Raw genomic sequence first — 24,540 nt, 5'->3', positions numbered from 1 at the left:
AAGAGCCTCAAAAATAATTTGAGGGTTGGAGAAAATGCCTTAGAATGAGAGACTTAAGGAGTTCAATCTGTTTAGTTTATCGAAAAGGAGAGTAACAGGTGACTTGATGACTGTGTATTAGTAGCTTTATGGGGAGAAAACAGAGGGTGCCAAAGAGCTGTTTAATCTAGGAGAGAAAGGCTTTATAAGAACCAATGGTTTTCATTTCATTTTTTTTTTAACCTTAGGAATATCAAGCCTGGTTTTCCAAGTACAGTGTTAACTTTCAGCCCTTAATTGAAAAGGTGGGATGTTGAATTTTTAAAATAGTCTACATTCAAAATTTTTAGGTGTTTAAGTTCAAAAGTATGACCAAAAACAGTTTTAAGCAGCCTAATTACAAATCCTACCTTTACAATAGTTCACCTTTCACTTTTATTGTTGTGGTGACATCAGAGTCTCTTCCAGGCTAGACAGGACCTAAGTTCCTAATGTAGAAAAATAAGCAGGAAATAAACTTTTTTGTTGGGAGAGGAGCAAGAGCTTTCAGAGTGTGGCTTAGCATCATGAAGACCTAAAAGGCACAACCCGAAGTCTTGTTTCAATTTTTTGGAAAACAAAAATTGGTAATATCTTTTAGGGTTGATAAGAAAACAGAAAGCATATCCCTTATACCTAGCAAATGCTGATACCTGCATCTTGCAATATCTGCTCATATCAAAGCGTTGTCACTAAATTATACTGATGAATTTATAAAAAGTAGCTCTAAAATAAATTGCTTTTATTTTTCATGCGCATAATATAGAAAAGCATCAGATATAAGGTCAGAAATTGTGTCAGAAGCCTTATATGGGTTTGTTCCATTGCAGAGTGTACAACTTTACTTAAAATAGATGTAAATGTTTTTGAAAAAGTATAGACACACAGTGTTTAGTCTATCTGAACATCTGTGTGCAGAGACATGAAGCACAAAATTTTCAAATGGGTACACTCCTGACTGATTCACAAACATCCTCTAATTGACATATAGAAACCCAGCTTTTATGCACTCCTTAGGATTTGTATGCAGTATAGTTGTAGCTGTGTCAGTCCCAGATATTAGAGAGACAAAGAAGGTGAGACAATATTTTTTTTATTGAACCAATATCTTTGGTTTAGTAAAAAGATATTAGCTCACACACCTTGTCTCTCTCATTAGGATTTGCCTGGTTTTTGTCTGACAGATCAAGTAATTTTTCAATTGAATATTGTTAAAGCTGCACTTAAAATGGAGGCTCTGTTTCCTAATATTGCATTTTTGGTGTTTTCAGACTACTTGATGAATTTGGTGATGGCCTAGGAGTTGCTCAAGCCATTTCTTATGTGGATCCTCAGTTTCTCACATATATGGCACTGGAGGAGCGTTTGGCACAGGCCATGGAGGTATTGAAATACGATTTCTGACTTCTGTGTAAAAATAAAAACGGAACACATTAAAATGACTTAAAACCATGTCACCAGACTAGCTTAAAGGAGCCTAAAGATGATAATTTTCGTTTTGTTTTGAGTAGTAATGCACCAGTGTGTTCCACATATATGGTCCCTGTGTGTATTAATTCATATCCGCTCACTTTTTAATGACACACATTTTTACTACTTTTTATACTTGTAAGCTCTGCTGATCTAAACAAGTATGAAACACTGAGCTAGATGCACTTGCTAGTGTGTTATCATTTCCTAGTGCATCAGTCACTTAGGTGAAAGTAATCATGAAATGACAGATTTCATGATCCAATGGAAAGGAAGGATGGAGAGCAGCAGAATAAGGCCAATGGACTTCAAAAAAGAATACTTGAAGAAAATCAGAGAATTAGTGGGTAAGGTTCCATTGGGAAAAAAAATCTAAGGGAAAAAGGAGTTCACAGGAGCTGGCAGTTTCTCAAACAGTATTTAAGGCTGTAGAGGGGCAGTTAACCTGCTCCAGTGGAAAAAGGCTAGGGTGACTGGGGAAGCAGCCACAGCTGGGGCTATGCCCTATCAGGCCACAGCGGACTTATAAAAGGGCTGTCAGTCAGGAGCTGAAGGACCTAGCTGCCTGGGAGAAAAGGGTACCTGAAGCAGAGCAGGGCTGGGGAAAGACAAGAGGAGCTGGGGAGCTCCAGTCTGACCTTGTTAGGGGCCCAAGGCAGGTACTGGGGCTAAAGAGGTGTAGCCCGGGGATAGGCAGAGGCAGCTGGTCCAACCCCCTTACCGATGATGAGGAGTGGCCATTACAGACTGCAGTTTGCCCCAGTGAGAGGGGGCTAGATGACGACTGGCAGAAGCCACGGAGGCAAGATGGTCTTAGAGGGTTGGGGATTCCCCTGGGAGGAGAGACCCAGAGTGTGAGGGTACAGCTGGGGCAGAACCCAAGTTAAAGGGGCACTGGCGTCCGGGAGGGACACAGGGGCCTGAGGCAGGTGAGCCACCGGTTGGCAGAGGGTGCTCCAAGGCTGGAAAAGAGCTAATTCCCAGGACAACCAGCAGGATGTGCCGCGCTGGTGAGTCATTGCTCTGCTACGAAGGCACAACAGCAAACTGTCCTGATTCAAAGGAAAGATAAGAAGAAGAATAGTAAGAGGCCAGTATAGCTCCATCATGAGATCTTTACTGACCTGAAAATCAAAAAGGAATCCTACAAAAGGTGGAATCATAGCCAGATTGCTAAGGATGAATATAAATGAATACCACAAGCATGTAGGGACAAAATCACAAAGGCTAAGGCACAAAATGAGTTACACCTAGCAAGTGTCATGAGACAGTAAGAAGAGGTTCTATAAATACCTTGGGAGCAAAGAAAGACACAGGAAAGTGTAGGTCTGCTACTTAGCAGGGAAGGAGAACTAATACTAGATGGCACCAAGAAGACTGAAGTGTTTAATGCCCGTGTTACCTCAGTCTGCAATTAAAAAGGGGTGAATGGTGACCAGATGTTTAACACAATTAATATTAACAAAGACTAGGAAGGAATACAAGTCAGAATCGAGAAAGTACTGGTTGAAGAATATTCAGATAACTTAGATGTATTAAAGTCAGCAGGGCCTTACAAAATTCATGGTAGGGTACTAAAGCAATCTTTGAACCATTAGCAGTTATCTTTGAGAACTCACTGAGGATGGGTGATGTGCAGGAGGATTGGAAGGGGCGTATAGTACATGTCTTTTATAAAGGGAAACTTCAATATCTGGAAAGATACTGCAACAAAGTATTAAACAATCCATTTGTAAGCATCTAGAGGATAACTGAGTGATAAGTAATGGCCAATATGGATTTGTCAAGAACAAATAAAGCCAGACAAACCTAATTACTTTCTTTGACATGTTTACTGGCCTAGTGGATGGGGGTGAAGCAAGTAGATATGAGATATCTTGATTTAGTAAAGCTTTTGGTTTAATCCCATATGTTCCCCTAGGTCCCATAGGGAAATGTTATCTAGATGAAGTTATCATAGAATCATAGAATATCAGGGTTGGAAAGGACCTCAGGAGGTCATCTAGTCCAACCCCCTGCTCAAAGCAGGACCGATCCCCGACTAAATCATCCCAGCCAGGGCTTTGTCAAGCCTGACCTTAAAAACTTCTAAGGAAGGAGATTCCACCACCTCCCTAGGTAACGCATTCCAGTGTTTCACCACCCTCGTAGTGAAAAAGTTTTTCCTAATATCCAACCTAAATCTCCCCCACTGAAACTTGAGACCATTACTCCTTGTTCTGTCATCTGCTACCACTGAGAACAGTCTAGAGCCATCCTCTTTGGAACCCCCTTTCAGGTAGTTGAAAGCAGCTATCAAATCCCCCCTCATTCTTCTCTTCCGTAGACTAAACATCCACAGTTCCCTCAGCCTCTCCTCATAACACACGTGTTCCAGTCCCCTAATCATTTTTGTTGTCCTCCGCTGGACAATTTTTCCACATCCTTCTTGTAGTGTGGGGCCCAAAACTGGACACAGTACTCCAGATGAGGCCTCACCAATGTCAAATAGAGGGGAACGATCACGTCCCTCAGTCTGCTGGCAATGCCCGTACTTATACATCCCAAAATGCCATTGGCCTTCTTGGCAACAAGGGCACACTGTTGACTCATATCCAGCTTCTCGTCCACTGTAACCCCTACGTCCTTTTCTGCAGACCTGCTGCTGAGCCATTCGGTCCCTAGTCTGTAGCGGTGCATTGAATTCTTCCGTCCTAAGTGCAGGACTCTGCACTTGTCCTTGTTGAACCTCATCAGATTTCTTTTGGCCCAATCCTCCAATTTGTCTAGGTCCCTCTGTATCCTATCCCTACCATCCAGCGTATCTACCACTCCTCCCAGTTTAGTGTCATCTGCAAACTTGCTGAGGGTGCAATCCACACCATCCTCCAGATCATTTATGAAGATATTGAACAAAACCAGCCCCAGGACTGACCCCTGGGGCACTCCACTTGATACCGGCTGCCAACTAGACATGGAGCCATTAATCACTACCCGTTGAGCCCGACAATCTAGCCAGCTTTCTATCCACCTTATAGTCCATTCATCCAGCCCATACTGCTTTAACTTGCTGGCAAGAATACTGTGGGAGACCGTGTCAAAAGCTTTGCTAAAGTCAAGGAACAACACGTGCACTGCTTTCCCTTCATCCACAGTTACTATAAGGTGGATATGCAACTGGCTGAAAAACTCACTCAAAGAATAGTTATCAATGGCTAGCTGTCAAACTAGGAAGACCTATCTCATGCGGCCATGCAGGGTTCTGTCCTGAGTCTGGTACTAGTCAATATTTTCATTAAAGATAATGGAGTAGAGACTACTCTTATAAAATTTGCACTTGACACCAAACTGTTAGGGATTGCAAGCACTTTGCAGGACAGGATTAGAATTCAAAAGACCTTGACAAATTGAAGAATTGGTCTGAAATCAACAGGATGAAATTCAATAAGTTAAATGTACTACATGTAAGAAGGAAAAATCCCATGCACAAATACAAAATGGGTGAATAACTGGCTAGGTGATAGTACTGCTGGGTGTTGTAGAGGACCACAAATTGCATATGAGCCAGCAATGTGAGGCAGTTGCAAAAGAGACTAATATCATCTAGTCTCAGTATTAACAGGAGTGTCATATGTAAGACACAAGGGGCAATTGTTCTGTTCCGCTTGGCATTGTGGAGGACCCATCTGCAGTGTTGATTCCAGTTTTGGGTGCTCAAACATAAAGAAAAATGTGGACAAATGGGAGAGACTCCAGACGAGAGCAGCAAAAATTATAACAGGTTTAGAAAACCTGACCTATGAGGAAAGGTTTAAAAAAAAAAACAAAAAAACTGGGTATGTTCAGTCTTGAGAAAAAGATTGAAGAGGGACATGATGAGTCTTCAAATGTGCTGTTATAAAAAGGATAGTGATCAGTGGTTCTCCATGCTTACTGCAGGTGGACAAGAAGTAATCAGCTTAATCTGCAGCAAGGAAGATTTAGGTTAGATATTAGGAAAAACTTTCTAAATCTAAGAAAACAACAAGGAGTCTGGTGGCACCTTAAAGACTAACAGATTTATTTGGGCATAAGCTTTCGTGGGTAAAACACTTCTTCAGATGCACTTTCTAAATCTAAGAATAATTAAGTATTGGAATAGGCTACCAAGGGAGGTTGTGGAATTCCTGTTATTGGAAGTTTTTCTTCATGTTTGCATCCATGTGTTCCACTCAGGTATGTACCCACCCAGCACACCAAAGCCGGAGAACTTTGCTAAGCAGTATCTATACAGGCGGTGCTCCTACCCATACCTGCATCAGTTCCTTCTCACTGCCCAGAGCTTGAGTAAGAGTGCTCGTTGTGGTTTTTACCTCAAGCCTTGTTTCACGGTGCTGTCTGTGGTTTTCCCCCCCGTGTATAGTTGTTACTTGTCGTTCGTATAGTAGTACCCCTAGGTTTAGTTTACTAATAGTTAGTTAGGATTTTGCCTGGTGTGATGCCCTCACTGTTGTGTGGTGTAGCGAACCCTTATAGTGACCCTCAGACTTGTTGGGGGAAGGGCACGTTAAAGAAATCTGCAAGTCATTCAGAAGAGAAAGACAAAGAAATATTTATCTGATCTAGCCCCTCAGCTCCTGACAAGCCCCTCAGTACCAAACAGGTGGGCAACCTCAACTCTGCGCCCTAAATTGGAAGAGGTGCAGAAGAAGGCGTCAACAACAATGTCATGTCTGTAATAAGTTCACATGGCACAAAGGACACCGAAGAAGAAGCCACCACACCTTGTCAGGAGCTGAGGGGCTAGATCAGATACAAACTTTGGGAAGGCAGTTCTGCAGTTTTCTATAAGTAGTCTCTGATCTCACCTTCTACTCATTCGCTTGTGAGTCACCTGATCTCAACCACTTGAAGAAGAAAAGACAGTTACTTGGTCGGGGGGGGGAGGGATAGCTCAGTGGTTTGGGCATTGGCCTGCTAAACCCAGGGTTGTGAGTTCAATCCTTGAGGGGGCCATTTGGGATCTGGGGCAAAAATTGGGGATTGGTCCTGCTTTGAGCAGGGGGTTGGACTAGATGACCTCCTGAGGTCCCTTCCAACCCTGGTATTCTATGATTCTGTTCTATGATTCTATGATTCTAAATGCCGATGGCCAGAAGCTTTCACTTGAAGCAGTACCTTCTGGAGCAGACCATGATGCTTCAGCACTAGGGACCTCCAAAGATTGCCAGACCCCTTAGTGGCATCTCAGCCAGCATGGGCTGTTGTTTGGCCAGGTTTGGATTCCTCTTCCAGGAGGAAGAGAGACTGTCTCCCTTCCTCTGGTCCTCCTAGACAAAGATCTCATAAAATGGACCAGGGCTAGGAGAGGTTTCTTCTCCCCTTCTAAGAGGAGTGCAAACCAAGACCGTGATTCATCTGGTACATGAGATAGAGCAGGGATGTCTACCTGTTCTCTGGTACCAACGTGTGAAGTCTGTACTATTGACTCTGGTACTCTGGTGTATTGGGCAATATCAGACTTGTTTTGCCTGTCTGTTCCTGACTGTCCACTAACTGAGGAATGTTCAGGTGTGGTGGCTTCTTCTTCGGTGTCCTTTGTGCCATGTGAACTTATTACAGACATGACATTGTTGTTGACGCCTTCTTCTGCACCTCTTCCAATTTAGGGCGCAGAGTTGAGGTTGCCCACCTGTTTGGTACTGAGGGGCTTGTCAGGAGCTGAGGGGCTAGATCAGATACAAACTTTGGGAGGGCAGTTCTGCAGTTTTCTATAAGTAGTCTCTGATCTCACCTTCTACTCATTCGCTTGTGAGTCACCTGATCTCAACCACTTGAAGAAGAAAAGACAGTTACTTGGTATCTCATGACATATTGACTAAGAAACTGGAATAATATAAAATTAACATGGCACACATTGAATGGATTAATAACTGTTAGGTCTCAAAATGTAACTGTAAATGGGGAATCATCATCATCAAGCATGTCTGTTTCCACTGGGGTCCCACAGGAATCAGTTCTTGGTCCCATGCTATTTAACATTTTTATCAACGACCTGGAAGAAAACATAAAATAATCACTGATAAAGTTTGCAGATGACACACAAATTGGGGGGAGTGGTGAATAATGAAGAGGACAAGTTACTGGTACAGAGCAACCTGAATCACTTGGTAAAATGGACACCAGCAAACAATATGTGTCTTAATGGGACTAAGTGTAAATATGTATGTCTAGGAACAAAGAATGTAAGGCATACTTACAAGATGGGGTACTCTATCCATGGAAGTAGTGACTCTGAAAAAGATTTGGGAGTCATGGTGGATAATCAGCGGAACATGAGTTCCCAGTGTGACACTGTGACCAAAAGAGCTAATGTGATCCTGGGATGCATAAACAGGGAAATCTTGAGTAGAAGTAGAGAGGTATTATTTTACTTGACACCAGTGTGACTGCTGCTGGAATACTGAGTCCAGTCCTGGTGTCCACAATTCCAGAAGGCAGCTGATAAATTAGATAGGGGAAGAGCCACAAGAATGATTGAAGGATTAAAAAACAGTGATACTCAAGGAGTTCAATCTATTTAGCTTAACATGTTATGGGATGACTTGATGCCAGTCTGTAAGTATCCACATAGGGAATAAATATTTTTTAAATAAAAAGAAAAGGAGTACTTGTGGCACCTTAGCGACTAACCAATTTATTTGAGCATAAGCTTTCATAAGCTATAGCTCACTTCATCGGATGCATACTGTGGAAAATACAGAAGATGTTTTTATACACACAAACCATGAAAAAATGGGTGTTTATCACTACAAAAGGTTTTCTCTCCCCCCACCCCACTCTCCTGCTGGTAATAGCTTATCTAAAGTGATCACTCTCCTTACAATGTGTATGATAATCAAGGTGGGCCATTTCCAGCACAAATCCAGGTTTTCTCCCCACCCTCCCCAACAAACCCACTCTCCTGTTGGTAATAGCTTATCTAAAGTGATCACTCTCCTTACAATGTGTATGATAATCAAGGTGGGCCATTTCCAGCACAAATTCAGGGTTTAACAAGAACGTCTGAGGAACGGGCGGGGGGGGGGGGGAGGTAGGAAAAAACAAGGGGAAATAGGTTACCTTGCATAGTGACTTAGCCACTCCCAGTCTCTATTCAAGCCTAAGTTAATTGTATCCAATTTGCAAATGAATTCCAATTCAGCAGTCTCTTGCTGGAGTCTGGTTTTGAAGTTTTTCTGTTGTAATATCGCAACTTTCTTGTCTGTAATTGCGTGACCAGAGAGATTGAAGTGGTCTCCGACTGGTTTATGAATGTTATCATTCTTGACATCTGATTTGTGTCCATTTATTCTTTTACGTAGAGACTGTCCAGTTTGACCAATGTACATGGCAGAGGGGCATTGCTGGCACATGATGGCATATATCACATTGGTAGATGTGCAGGTGAACGAGCCTCTGATAGTGTGGCTGATGTTATTAGGCCCTGTTATGGTGTCCCCTGAATAGATATGTGGGCACAGTTGGCAATGGGCTTTGTTGCAAGGATAGGTTCCTGGGTTAGTAGTTCTGTTGTTTGGTATGTGGTTGCTGGTGAGTATTCGCTTCAGGTTGGGGGGCTGTCTGTAGGCAAGGACTGGACTACCCAAGATTTGTGAGAGTGTTGGGTCATCCTTCAGGATAGGTTGTAGATCCTTGATAATGCGTTGGAGGGGTTTTAGTTGGGGGCTGAAGGTGATGGCTAGTGGCGTTCTGTTATTTTCTTTGTTAGGCCTGTCCTGTAGTAGGTGACTTCTGGGAACTCTTCTGGCTCTATCAATCTGTTTCTTCACTTCGCAGGTGGGTATTGTAGTTGTAAGAATGCTTGATAGAGATCTTGTAGGTGTTTGTCTCTGTCTGAGGGGTTGGAGCAAATGCGGTTGTATCGTAGAGCTTGGCTGTAGACAGTGGATCGTGTGGTGTGGTCTGGGTGAAAGCTGGAGGCATGTAGTTAGGAATAGCGGTCAGTAGGTTTCCGGTATAGGGTGGTGTTTATGTGACCACCGTTTATTAGCACTGTAGTGTCCAGGAAGTGGATCTCGTGTGTGGACTGGACCAGGCTGAGGTTGATGTTGGGATGGAAATTGTTGAAATCATGGTGGAATTCCTCAAGGGCTTCTTTTCCATGGGTCCAGATGATGAAGATGTCATCAATATAGCACAAGTAGAGTAGGGGCGTTAGGGGACGAGAGCTGAGGAAGCGTTGTTCTAAGTCAGCCATAAAAATGTTGGCATGCTGTGGGGCCATGAGGGTACCCATAGCAGTGCCGCTGATTTGAAGGTATACATTGTCCCCAAATGTAAAATAGTTATGGGTAAGGACAAAGTCACAAAGTCCACCAGGTCAGCCGTGACATTATCGGGGATAGTGTTCTTGACGGCTTGTAGTCCATCTTTGTGTGGAATGTTGGTGTAGAGGGCTTCTACATCCATTGTGGCCAGGATGGTGTTATCAGGAAGATCACCGATGGATTGTAGTTTCCTCAGGAAGTCAGTGGTGTCTCGAAGGTAGCTGGGAGTGTTGGTAGCGTAGGGCCTGAGGAGAGAGTCTACATAGCCAGACAATCCTGCTGTCAGGGTGCCAATGCCTGAGATCATGGGGCACCCAGGATTTCCAGGTTTATGGATCTTGAGTAGTAGATAGAATATCCCAGATCGGGGTTCCAGGGGTGTGTCTGTGCGGATTTGATCTTGTGGTTTTTCAGGTTGTTTCTTGAGCAAATGCTGTAGTTTCTTTTGGTAACTCTCAGTGGAATCAGAGGGTAATGGCTTGTAGAAAGTGGTGCTGGAGAGCTGCCGAGCAGCCTCTTGTTCATATTCCGACCTATTCATGATGACAACAGCACCTCCTTTGTCAGCCTTTTTGATTATGATGTCAGAGTTGTTTCTGAGGCTGTGGATGGCATTGTGTTCTGCACGGCTGAGGTTGTGGGGCAAGTGATGCTGCTTTTCCACAATTTCAGCCCGTGAACTCTTAAAATTACTTTGCTGTTCCTCATTAAGAGAAGTTAATCTCCAACAAATGAAATAACAATAATGATAGCCATCATGCATTCATATGCATACAGTTCAAACTGTTCTAGGAATATTGGCAATTTCTCTATATTTACAATCTGAATATGGAACATCCAGTAATGGTACGATTCATGCCCAGAAATTATTTCTGCTTAACCCTAATTCTGAATTCCTTTTTTCCTCTTTTTGCCCTTTGATCCCACAGTGGTGCAGGATATATTTCTGCTGTAGATTTGGCTCAGGTCCATTTTAAGAAAAGGTGGCGATTTTTCCAGTCTTAATTACCTTGCTCTGGTAGACAACAGATGACCTCTTCTCTGTAGCATCATACAGAGCATTGCTCTAAACTTTTAGCAGTTGGCCTTCTCATGTCAAAACTAAAATTCAACAGTGTAGCCCAGTTTGATATTCCTGTCGAAATAAGATTTTGAGGTCCCATGTAGTTTAATTGAGGATCTGGAGAGGGGAGTGCTTGGGGAGGTGAGTAGATAACACAAAGTGATGTAGGCTAGTCAGGAGCATAGGGGACTGTGAGGAATTTCAGAGAGACCTAAATAAGCGAAGTGAAAAGACAACAAAACAGCAAACAAAATTCATTGTCAATAAATGCAATGTAATGCGCATTGGAAAGAAAAAATTAAACAACGTATAAACCTGTCAATTGTATCAACTCAAGGAAGCGACCTGGCCTCCATTATAGATAATTCAGTGAAGAGTTCTTGATGTGCAGCTGTAGTTTAAAAAAAAATGTTAGGGTGTATAAGAAAAAGGTTTGAGAATAGTGCAAACAATATTAAATGCTCTTATATAAAGCAGAGATGCAACCTCATCTGGAATAGTGTGTGCAGTCCTGTCTCCCCATCTCAAGAAGAATATTACAAATCTGGGGGGCGGTGGGTTCAGGGAAAAGCAAGAGTGATGAAGGGAAGGGAAAAATTCTCATATGAAGGGAGATTGAAAAGTTTGAGAGAATAAGAGGAGACATGAAAAATATGTAAAATAATGAATGGTCTAGAGAAGGTGAATTAGGGACTTTTCTCCTATCTCATAACACAAGAACAAGGGAACATTTGATTAAATTAAAAGATGAGAAATTCAAAATAGATAAAAATAAATTTTTTACTCGATCTGTAATTGAACTGTGGAATTTGCTGCCATGGGATATTGTTGAGGCCAATAATTTAACAAAATGTCAAAAGGAATTGGATAATCTATATATCAGAATAATTAGTCAGAATTATAATGCATGATCATAAAAGATTTGGAAGAGATTGAGATTGGCGAAGGCTCAAATGTTAGAGGTCAGGGTGAGACCTAATGTGAGGAGCAGATTATCCCACACTTGCCTGCTGTGGTGTTCTTCACCCTTTTTTGGACATCTGATGCTGGTCACTGTTAGACAGGATACTGAACTATATGGACCATGGGTCTGACCCAGTATGGCAATTCCCATGTTCCCAGACACCTCAATCTTAGGTTGCATTGTACAAAAGAAGTGCTAAATGGTGCTTTTAGATGTGTAATGTACTGTTGTAAAGTAATTGCTGCAGTGAGTACCTGGTATGTGATCCTGTAAATGCAGGAGCAACATCATTCGACTACCAGTCCATTAGTTCAAAGGGGTAAATTCAATAGACTCGTTTGTTGTAGTACACATGGAGAATTTTTTAAATCTCTGTCTATAGCTCACTCCCTTAATATATTGATCGTGGGCCTCTTTAGTCCTCTCCTGGTAATAGCCATGGGAGGAGATCTGGGAGATGAAAAACCCCATGAGGATCCCTTCACATTTTTCTTCATTTAATCATTCAATCAGAGGACAGGGGTTGTAGCATCAGCAGTGATTCTGTTCCCATGCCACCTAGGTCCCCTAAGACCCAAGAGAAGTCAGGGCCATCCAAACAAAAGTCATACCTCTGCATCTGCTCTAGGCTCTCTACCACTCAGCTCTACCCAGATCCTTAACAGCACGTCTCAACTGGAGACAAATTGCTTTACCTCTGCTAGTCCTTTACTGAGTCACAGGTTTTCGTTCAGGGTGGATTTGATTTAAATCATGTTTTAAATCACTAGTAAGGAAGACTCGATTTAATCATGGATTTCTACATAAAAGTGCTTTCTTGTTGGTTGTTATAACCTTAATACATATTCTTCACAACTCAGAGGTAGATGGAGGTTTAATTTTTAGAAGGTACACACTATACATTTTTAAGTGATTTATTTTGAAAACTTTTCAGATTAGTTTTACAGCAATATCAGATAATGAATGATTGTTTAGTTATTTCATTTACCAAAGGTAATTGAAGCAGATAGTTCACCTCCCAGTGACTTCAGAAATATCTCCAATTCAACAGGTTAATCATCATTAATATTGTGAGGATTTTCTTGCCATGCTGTATTAGGAGAACATCACCAGACAGACATTTAAATTGTTTTATTTAGCTAAAACAACAACGTTATGTAGTCTGGATTTTTTTCTTCAACAGTAAACATATAATATTTTAACAAAACAAGCATCTGAATTTTTGAATTTAGTTAAACGTTCAAGTTTTTTAAAATCAGATTTGTTTTTGTTAAAATTGTTTTTAATTAAAATAGTTAAATGGCATTTTAAAAAAAAAAAATAAATTGACTATGTCAGCCAGGTCAACATGAGAAACTCTAAAAAATATTGGCTTCTGCAGCTAAGTATTGTCTTTCCCTTCATTTTCCTATTTGTTCATAATCTGGAAAAGAAAAACAAGCTTTCCTGCTTTTTCAGGTTCCAAACGATTTCTCAATTTGGAATGAATTAGTCCAAAGGAAGAAAATATTTTTTCTACACCAGCAGAAAAAGGTACTGCTGTTAAAAGTGAGATTATCACTTCAACAGTCTCTGTCTGAATCCAAGGTCTTAAGTGACTTCCTCCAGTTCTCTGGTGTGCCTTTCTTTAAAACATCATCAGCAAACATATATTTCTTGAATGGTTCTTATTCCCAAACTGGGTGTCTTTTACGGCCTGCTGCCATTATAGGTTTTCCCTTCTAGTGAGAGAACGGTATGGTAGATCTCAAATCAATGAAGGCTACACTCAGAAAGACTTCTGGAATATGCTGCTCAAACAGTTTCACTTTTGTTTCTACTGGCTGTCCCCCTCTCCTCACATTTGTCTCTAGACTTCTTCTCCTTGTCCAGATCTATTCCACCCCCAACAATCTGCTATTCATTGAACTTTTTGAAACTTTGCACTTTTAGAGAGAGGTAAGGAATTGACTCTGTGTACACAATTTGCAGAGGGACAGTAGGGTTGAGGTCTGTTATTTCTCTCCTCTATATATTATTTATTATTTTATTTAAAAATATTTTGGCTGGTAACAAGCATGTTATTTCTGGAGAGACAAACCCACATTTTGAGAACTGAAAAACTAAACATCTCTGATGGTATCTTCTGGCCTGAGCACTGAGTCCCATTGGGTAGATAGAAAGATTAACCTAAATAATCTAGACAGAAGCCCCTGGAACTCGATAAAATTGGTTCCCTAATCCATGAACTATTGGAACTCATTTACAAAACTTGTCTTGAACATTATATGAATATATTGTCTCATACTGTAAAATTAGAATTTTTCTCAAAAAGCATTTTATCAAAAAAATCTGATTTAAATTTAAAAAAATCGATTTTTTAATTTTTTTTTTACGTTTTAAATCATTGATTTTTATCCACCCAGTTTTTTTCCCCTGGGGGGACTGTGGTAACTGAGTGGCTTCTCTGCGCAAGAATAGGGGAGCCTGCATGGAGAGGGCAAATCCTTTATGTTTGTTATATTTACCAGATAATCTTGTCCTATTTGTGTTCATATTTATATGTTTATACCTGACCCAGAAGTCTTGGAGTGTTGAACCTGCAAGAAGTTTGTCTGTATTGCTAGTATGCAACAGACATAAGGTCTTCTATCGGAAGAAAAGCATGAGCCCCTGTTTAATTCCATCTGTAATGGCAATCCTTGGGGGCTGTATGCCTGATTGATTGAGAGAGCTGCTGTAATTGTGGTAGTATCGTTAGGAGCTGTTGAGCATTCTGTCCATTTAGTAAATCATGGATGACTGTAAACAAGTTCTTATTTAGTCTTTGAGAGTGACACAAGTCCTATCCAGTCAATTTTTATATCAGACCAGGAGGGAAGACAATTCCCTTAGAACAGTGGGTCTCAACCTATTTACTGTTGTGGATCTCATATGCAGCTCTCTATGTTTATGTGGGCCACATCCACACAATATATATACTATTTGTATGGCCCTGAGTATGTCACAAGAGACTCAGCTGAGTGCTGATTGGGCCGCCAGTTGAGAACCACTGACTTGGACTATATACTAGTGTTTAAAATTAGGTCTTAGTTGTCTGAAGCGTTATGGAAAGCAAAAGAGCCTGATATAATTGATTTTTGTCAGCAGTACATAAATGCCCAATAGGATGTTTCAAAGCATATTATATGGCTTTAATAACTGGTTGACACTTATGATACCTGGTACATACATCACTTCTCTACGCTTCCTGGAAAACCCCATTGTGGGATAGTATCATTCTCATTTGTAAATTCAAGTAATTCTTTAAAGGTATGGTCTCTATGCTTTTGGCTAAACAAATTTAGCAATTCTGTATTGTGTTGCAAATGTTGACACAATGTATTTGTTGATACAGTTTGAATCTAATACCATATTCACTGAGCCTCTGTGAAAATCAGGATTCAGATCCGCTCTCACTAAAATCTCAACGTTTTTCTGGTTTTATGTCATTATCAAGGGCATCAGGATGGCTCTGCATCTACAAGCAAGTCTGGAGCTAATGTAAATACATGTTTCAGAGCCGTGTTAGTCTGTATTCGCAAAAAGAAAAGGAGTACTTGTGGCACCTTAGAGACTAACCAATTTATTTGAGCATAAGCTTTCGTGAGCTGTAACTCACGAAAGCTTTATGCTCAAATAAATTGGTTAGTCTCTAAGGTGCCACAAGTACTCCTTTTCTTTTAATGTAAATACAGCTTCTTTAAGAAGAAAAGATAGCTCATAGGCTATTAAATAGCTTATAGGGAGCAGATGAGTTTTAAACTTGCATGCTATTCTATCTATTGCACTGTCTCCAGTCAGTGTCCTCTTTATTGTTACCAGAATACTTCTAGGTGTTCCTGTATTCATGATTCTTTACCTTTTTTAGGTGAACAGTCATTCCATGCACCTGTCCTAATTTTATTAATGCCAAGAATCAACCTGTTAAATTCCCGACCTTCTACTGTCTAGCTATACTGGGAAGATTTCTGATCAATAGAGCATCCTATATATTTTTGCATACTTACTACATTCAGAGGTACAGAATATTTTCTAGGCTGTTCAACTGTTTTCAGACATGGTTTAAAGTGGTGAGGAGGCTTTCAAAATTTTATTAATGACAAGAATCAACCCTACATGTGTAATATGTGCCTTCCAGGCTGGAGGGGAATTGGCTTTCACAATATGAAGGAAGCAAACTTTCACACATAATTAACATCAGTACAGAAAACCTGATTTATTATAATAGTGGCTACAACTTCCTAATACAACAATTTCAGCATTCTGATTAATAACCGAGCCTAATGAAAATGAGTAATTTGAGGATTTTGAGTTCTAATATACATGTACACCTTTGCATTAAATATTTTATGATGTAAAGAATAGCTACCCATGTGAACCACTGGTAAAAACCTATTGGCATATCCGTCTAAAATTTGCATTTCCAGTAATCATGAGGGGGAGACTATAGGTGTCATGTTTTAGTAGATCTCTTCCTTAAATTCTATAACTTGACCCAACTCTGATCTTCTAAGAGCTTCTTCCTTTTAATATGGCTAATGTCAATGCCTCTTCCTCTCCAAACTTAAATCCATGAAGCAATTTGAAAAATGTATATTGCCTGTTTCTGATTTGATTATCAGTTGTATCTGCTTCTTTTATTGAATTGAAAATCTGGCATATGTCAAGTGTTGTCGTTTGCTACCCCCTTGTCCAAAAGAACAGACTTACTGCATTGGTTTACTGAATGTGGGAAATGTTTAATCTCTGATCATGTTATCTTTAGATATGTTAAATTCCCTACCCTCTACTGTCTAGCTATACTGGGAAGATTTCTGATCAATAGAGCATCCTATATATTTTTGCATACTTACTACATTCAGAGGTACAGAATATTTTCTGGGCTGATCAACTGTTTTCAGAAATGGTTTAAAGTGGTGAGGAGACTTTCAAAATAGCAAAAAAACTACTTCTATATTATTTGATTATACCAGAAACAACAGGAATTTTGAGAAGATCTCAAGATATGTACTCCAAATGAGAATTCTATAGATGGCTCACCTCTACTCCGAGCTTCAAGATAGTTACAAAAATTGGCCAGAAAACAGCAAGAATTATCCAACATATGGCTTGGTTTCCTTTGGGAGAACTTTGTATGTACCTTCTGGAACTTGAAAAGGAAACTGACTGAAAATCTGTGCTACCCAGAGGACTGTGTGTTCGGCTGTCATCTGGATTTTGATCTACTAAGATCCCATGTCTGATGAGCATAGCCTGATTTAGAAACAGGAAATACTATTTTAAATTATCTTACAAAAGGTTCTAGAACTGTAGTGGGCAACCTGTGGGCCACAGGCCACTGGGAGCTGCGGGGGGCCATGCCTGTGGATGGTCAACGTCAACATGTCTTGCGGCCCGCAGTCAGCTTACCCTGATGGGCCCACAGGTTGCCCACCACTGTTCTAGAAGCAGGGGCAGGTCTACCAGTTTTGCCACCCCAAGCAGTCGCCACTGAATTGCCGCCGCGGCGGGAAGAGCAGCGGGGGTGCCGCCAAATTGCCGCCGCGGGACACGGACTACCGCCCCATTCTGAATGCCGCCCCAAGCACCTACTTGGAAAGCTGGTGCCTGGAGCCAGCCCTGTCTAGAAGGTGGAGTCTAACATGATTTGGCTGGTTAGTGTTACCCTAAATTAAGGCAAGCTACCTAGTGTAGGACACTGTGGAAAAGGTGCAGCACCATCCCATGTTGGTTAGGCACACAGTGCTAGAAATTAATGTTCCTGATACTGTTTTCAAACCAAGTTTAAATGATTCCTTCTCTTGCTTTTAGGTCCTTGTAGATAGAGCCTTTAAATGGTGCACCATGCAATTGGAAAATCTAAAATCGATGTGAAGCAAGTAAAATAAAATAAAAATCTTGGAACAGAGAATGTCTTGCATTTCTCAGAATACTGGCATAATGGTACGAAGGTTTTCTCTCCTATTTAGTACCACTGTCATAATGCCCACAAACATTCCAGCCCTGGAATTACATTTTTCAGAAAAATAATCTTTTAGGCCAGCTTGTTCTGGGGTACAAACAGTTAAGAATCCTGCACTCCCCTTCACTAACCTGAGTCTTTTGAAATTCAGGTAACAAGCATGTTCATGGAAATGACTTGTCACCATCTACAGGTATCGGCAATTTCTGATTATCTACATATACGGAGTGTAGGAAATATGTTGAATATGAGATAGTAAATAGCATTTTGTTCTGTAGCTTAAAAGGAAGACTGGCTGCTCCCTGTCAAATACAATGAGGTGGCCAGGAGTATCACAGTTTGGCAGCATTTTGCATGTGGCGTTAAGGGTGTTCTCAAAGTCTAACCCAAGGGTCAGCAACTTTTCAGAAGTGGTGTGCCGAGTCTTCATTTTTTCACTCTAATTTAAGGTTTCGTGTGCCTGTAATACATTTTAACATTTTTAGAAGGTCTCTTTCTATAAGTCTCTAATATATAACTAAACTATTGTTGTATGTAAAGTAAATAAGGTTTTAAAAATGTTTAAGAAGCTTCATTTAAAATTAAATTAAAATACAGAGCCCCCCGGACCGGTGGCCAGGACCCGGGAAGCGTGAGTGCCACTGAAAATCAGCTCCCATGCCGCCTTTGGCATGTGTGCCATAGGTTGCCGACCCCTGGTCTAACCACTGACTTGAAATATTATGTACGATTTTTTGATATTTGAGGAACTGGTAGGGTTGATTTTAATGATATCATCAAGAAAATCCTATCTGTCTTGTGACAGTGCAATTCATTCTTTCAGAGGTACTAATTTATTTAAACCCCCTTCCTCAATCTTCCCAAAATTTCTAATGTTCCTTATCTGAACTAGCAAATTCATTTGCTAGATACCTTTCCCCGTGACAACCTAACTTTCATCTAAGGCTATTATAGCTCAGAAGTTATTGAGAAAATCTCTCTACCTAGCAAAACCAATTTGCTGTAGCTAAGAAGCACTTGAAAGGGGGGTGAAACTGTAGTATTGCAAAAATCCAAGTTTATCTTACTCTGGGAAAGGGAGAGACTGAGCTGTCACAATTAAGCATGACTCTATCCATTTTTCTCCCATCTAATTGGTAGATTAGCCAATTGTTTATTCATAGATTCCAGAATCTTACTGAATGTCAAAGAAAGCTCCGCTTCTGTGTCCAGCAAACTTAATCTTATAAACCATTTGTGATAATTTTCCACCTGTTCTAATTAAGCTATAGAACAAGTGCTGGTATATCCTTCTACTCATTTCAGAGTACAAGATGGGCTGTAGGCCCAAATAGGAGGATGAGAGTGGAAACCTGGCTGGAACTCTATAGACAGGAGGTGCAAAAAAAACCTTTAAAATAAGCAATAATTAGGAAATGCGTCAGTCGGGGAGGAAGTAGAGGCCTGAGGTTGATTCCCAGGTGTTCTCATTAACTGTTTTTAATAACATACACTACTACATTTTGTAGCTTCAGGATAGCCATTTCTTTGGACTACTTTGATATTTAGGCTTGGGGAAAAGCATCAAATGAATTATTATCCCCTCCTCCCCTCCCCCATGCCACCCTTCAGATTTCTATTTTCATGGTTTCTCAAATTTCTTGTCCATTTCTTGCTTTTGATGTTTTTTTCATCTTAAAACTAAGTTATGTAATACTGCATTTAAAGATTTAAACATTTTTTAAGATTAACACTCAAAGATAATATCTTATACAGGAACATAAATTAAACCAATTCTAACCCTTTAGAATGTTGGACTTGGTTCTGTAAACTTTCTCCCTATTTAAAGATGGAGATGGACACACTCAAATTAAATCCAGATATAATCCAACATAGTAGTCCCTTAGTTTAGTGTATTGAGTGCTTTCCCCTTTTGTATTTTACGTTAATTAGTAATTAATTGGCTGCTGTAGATCTCAGTAACATTTTCTGTAAATATTACTATTAGAGATTATTCAAACCTAATAAGTTTTGTGTCCATTAAAATAAATAAATTGGATGCTGACTTCCCCCCCCCCCCCCAAAAAAAAAAAAAAAAAATCCATGCCTGTATTAAAGTGGCATCTGAGCTGTTCAGTTTCAATTGCTATTGTTCTACTGTAAGACTATTGTTAGGTCCATCCTAAATTGAAATCTGTCAAATTTGGTTCAGAGCAAGTTGGGGGGTGGAGGGGGGTTGTACTATGTCTCTTCTTATCATCTAGTGTGCACCTTGGGGAATAATAGATGTTAGTTCGCTTTAATCTGCTGAAGTGCTTTAGAAATTTGAAGAATTTGCAGTTTGACCTAAGTACGTTCTTATGCAAATCTAAAGTAGTTCTTCTGGTTTTACTGGATTTTGAAACTTTTTAAATTGAGGCCTCATCTCAGTCTCAGACTTCTTATTTTAAACACTAGGGACCTGAGTTGCCAAGTATTCAGTCAGAGTCCACATTAGATATGCATATTCCAATATCTTTCTGATGAACCTCAACTTTGAAACTTGGGAACCTGTTCAAATGTCATTTATTAGTTTAGTGTGCTGTTCTTAAAAGTAAATGTATTTTTATGAATACCTTCTGCTTATCTCTTTGGTGATAAGATGGATGGCTTGTTAGTGATGAAGTATATGTCTCTGGGTGGAAGAATCAAGGAGACACAGTGTAAAATGGCTTAACTTGTTTTGTTTCTTTGTATTTGAACGTTTGTCACGTTACGTGTACAGAAATATATGTTTGTGTTAATATATATTGATAAATATTTATTTACTTCCCAATAAGAATCTCTTTTTAAAGAAAGAGTATCATAATTATTGAAGATACTAGGCATTAAGAGCAATGTGGTGCCAGTTTAATAAAATATTTATGTCCAGATTCACACTCCTGCTCAGTCAGCCTTGTGCCATACCAGCTACTTGAAAAGAGGTGTATGAGTTCCTGCACAATCCCACTTTCCCTTGGTCCCAGCATAAGGAACATGACACGGGAGCGTGCTATATCTTTGTGATCCTCAGCTGCCAGAATAGGTTTTTGGGGCCAATGGTAACTAGCAAGTGAGAGCATAGCCAAAAAGTTGCTGTCATTTATGTGAGGTCTAGGATTGGGGACCCTCAAAAGTGGCTTTAATGCCATCCTTGTTTCCGCCCTCTCTGGATTTGTGCTGAGCGGAATTCAGCTGGTCCAGTGAATATGGGCTTCTGACTTTAAAATCTGTTTTTCCAGACTTGCAAGGTCTGGTTTGCCTGTGATCCATTATTCCAGTATTCTTGGCTTTCTAGATTGATTTAAGTTTTTTTTTTAAAGGATTTTCTGTCTTTAAGATGTAAAATCTATTTAACATGTCATCCACACCATATAGTATCTCAGTATTATGTTCATTTGCTTCAGCTTTCCATGTTGTAAGTGCAATAAATGTTCTTTAAGTTGGGAAATAAGAAAATAATAATAAATATACCAGTACATTTCTACAGTACCTTTCATCCAAGAATTGTAAAATACTTTACAAACAATTGGTTAAGGCTCTCAACATCATTATAAGGTAAGTAAATATTACATGGGGTCCGCTTCTCTGTGCACTGAAAAGCAGATACACAGTAGATGGAACATGTTTTACGTTATGCCACATAAGTTGTCAGAAAATAAAGAATACTGTATCTAGTTGAAACTGAAGTATGAATTTTAGTTGGACAGAATGTGATAATAGTGTCGTATTTGGTCAGGGACACCAGTGTTAACTCCTTACTCTTAGAAAAAGTGATCTTTAATGACCTTGTATTGGTCAAGATCTTAAGTTGTAAGTATTAACCAAGAAATGGCTCCTCAAAGAGTACAGTGCTTCTCCACTCACCACTATACATCGGTTGAGTAGCGAGCCACAGGGAAGAGTACCATCTACTGAAATATCCCTACTCCTTGCATTATTTGACTCTTCGTGAAATGTCACTCATCCGCATAATGACCTCGATGGATTCTGCTTTCCTCCTAAAAACTAGTATTGCTGCTGATCCATAGTCAAGCCCACTACTATTAGCCTTAATTTCTCGTTTATAGTTTGGGGCTATGTTGTAGTTGAAACTGGGAAATCTGTTAACATGAAGCCATTGGTACTGCTTTCAGAAGGTGACAACAGCAGTGTGTTACGAAGGAAACAGTCAATTCTGACCTCCTGCATCCTCTAAATCATTCCTGAAAAGACATTTTCATGCCATTTTGTTCAGCCACTTTATAATATGAGTAAATATTTATTAGGGAGTAGCTTGAGACCATAACTCTCTTTGCTAATAACCTAATTGACATTTGAAACCAGGGATCCAGAAATAAGTAGCCAATCAATTACGTTTCTGTTCCATTTGACCTGTAAAAATCTAGCAGTAATGCTGCTCTACATAACTTGCGTAATTCTTTTGCTTAATAAAGCAACACAATAGCTATATTAATTTTTTTTGTCTGTTGGGTTTTTTAAATGTGAAGCATCTCTGTCATGAATAAGGAAACGTAACTTTTTTAAAATAAAAACTTCCTTTTTAGACTGCTTTGGCACATCTGGAGTCTCTTGCCGTTGATGTTGAGCAAGCTCATCCACCAGCCAGCAAAGAAAGCATAGACTGTCTGCCACAGATCATTATTACAGAAAATCACAATGGTATGGAAAAAGCAGCTCACTAAAAATTTTAATTCCTGCAAAATGTATCTAAGCTTAAATTTGTTATAGTGTGGTAGTGTACATACAGTATTTAAAGGAAACTGACACTCTGTTACGCAGCACAATACTGAGTGGTAAATTCAGAAATTATCTGTTCACTCTGAGTAGAACATAAGGGCACTTTGGAAAATGACTTGCTTACTCTAGTAAACTGTATCATATTATGATTAGCCACTGATATCTTCTTAACATATTTCACTTGATTTTTAATTAAACTTAAATTTTAAAATTTGTGATGTGTCTTTGTTTTTTCCTCCTCAAGCTGTTGGTCAGGAGCAGTGTTGTGCTATCTGTTGCAGTGAGTATGTGAAAGAAGAAATAATAACTGAGCTGCCCTGTCACCATTTCTTTCACAAACCCTGTGTAACACTTTGGTTACAGAAGGTGAGTTCTCCTTTGCTTGCTTGCGGGACTAGTGGTGAGTTTGTGCTCTGTCAGTTAGAACAACATGCAGCTTTTTCTGAAAACTTATTACGAGATTATTTCACAAAATAATTAATTGGATTATTTTAATATTTTAAGAAACAATTTTGTTGGTGGTGAAAAGAAATCCCTAGGAGTATGCAAGGAGCAAAGTTGGTTAGTCTTGACTATTTAATATATACAGGACCCATAAACAATTTAGACATTGCTTGCAATGTGTGTACAGCCCTAATGTTGAACTGCAGCCATGATGGTACCAATATTCTTTAGAATGACCAACCCCTAGAACACCATACTGGGCTTCTCATTACTAGGAGGAAAAAAGAAAATTTAAATGGGTTAGATAAAAAAAATTATTCTTGGATTGGAGAAATTGACTTAAACTTGTTTAATTTTATTTTTTTCTTCATAACTTGCCTAGGAAGAGAGAATAGCAAACTACAAAAGTGAAGAGTGCAACATCACTAAAGATGAGGAATTGTTTAAGGTGGTTCAGAGCAATTTAACTAGAAGTAATAATGTTAAATTGCACTGGAAAATTTAGACAGGTCTGTTTGGTTGTGGAATTGTCTCCTCAGCACAGGGATGAAAACCTCAGTGGTTGAGACATTTAAAAGATGGGTGAATAAAGCAGTTAGAATTGCTATTGGAAAACATGTAAAGTCACGCACACTTTGTAATTAACCTGTTCCTTTTGTCTCTTCTAGTCAGGAACATGCCCAGTGTGTCGTCATGTACTTGCACCTGTACTCCCTGAAGCAGCAGCTGCTGCTACTTCCTTTCTCTCTGATCATGATTCCCCTCCAGTCCACAGTGCTGCAGAAACACAATAAAAGTAACCTCTGGTATGAGATGTTGCCCCAGCAAACTAAAAATGTAAATTTCTTCTGTTTTAATTACAATGTGAAAACAATTATATATAAAATATATTATATATAAAGGCTATATATAGTATATATTTTAGTTTAGAAAGAGAATGTAAGACTTTCTAAACTGTGTAGATTTACAATAATAGCTAAAATTTTCAAACTGAAAGTTAAAAAAATTTGCATCAGTTTTCTGCTGTAGAACATCTTGCTGTTAACCGTAATATCTAAAGCTTGTATTACGTTAAATTTGTCAAAAGAATGATCATTAATGTGGCACTTTATGTGTTCAAGTTCTTGCAACTGCAGTGCAGTTGGATCTTATTAAAGTTATGCTTATAACCTGTTTTACATAATATAACTCAACAATGTGTTTTTTGTTTTTTTGTTTTTGTCAAAGATAGTTGCACCAAGTGACTTTGTAATTGATCTCTCATATTTGCATCAAATGTGAAGACGTTCTGTGATCACAGCCGTAGTAAAATTTGGTTTCACTGGAAATAAACTGCATAATAGTACACTTTTTTTATCTTATGACTTTTTCCATAATACTCTTTTTCCCATATATGTGAACTATTGCTTATCTGTTATGGATACCACAATGTGGAGATTTTAGAATTATTTGCACTAGTCTTGAGCATATGATCTGGCTTTTAAATAAATAAATAAATAAATAGGTGGGGTATGAAACTTAATGCTGGGATTTTCAAAGGAGTCGAAAGAGTTAAGTCAATGGGAGTCAGATG

The 24,540-nt window shown here is 39.5% G+C and overlaps 1 protein-coding gene across 7 annotated transcripts in view; it reads left to right on the top strand.

Moving 5' to 3' along the window:
- PJA2 (praja ring finger ubiquitin ligase 2) overlaps positions 1-24,312 on the top strand; it is a 97,205-nt gene extending 72,893 nt beyond the window's left edge. For 6 of the 7 annotated variants that reach the window (XM_037901527.2, XM_007055424.4, XM_027817827.3 and 3 more), the window contains 4 exons: positions 1,290-1,401; positions 22,331-22,445; positions 22,768-22,889; positions 23,636-24,312. In XM_037901527.2, coding sequence (XP_037757455.1) covers positions 1,290-1,401; positions 22,331-22,445; positions 22,768-22,889; positions 23,636-23,761 — 475 coding nt within the window. In that variant the 3' untranslated portion in view covers positions 23,762-24,312. Of the gene's footprint in view, positions 1-1,289; positions 1,402-15,692; positions 15,861-22,330; positions 22,446-22,767; positions 22,890-23,635 lie in introns of those variants that run through there. The other variant, XM_043546796.1, reaches the window with a different exon arrangement.
- The last annotated feature ends 228 nt before the right edge of the window (positions 24,313-24,540 follow it).

This window comes from Chelonia mydas, chromosome 5, assembly GCF_015237465.2.
Source record: "Chelonia mydas isolate rCheMyd1 chromosome 5, rCheMyd1.pri.v2, whole genome shotgun sequence".
Classification (NCBI taxonomy): Eukaryota; Metazoa; Chordata; order Testudines; family Cheloniidae; genus Chelonia; species Chelonia mydas.
Note: the sequence above shows the minus strand (reverse complement) of the source record. Positions and strands in the feature narration are given on the sequence as shown.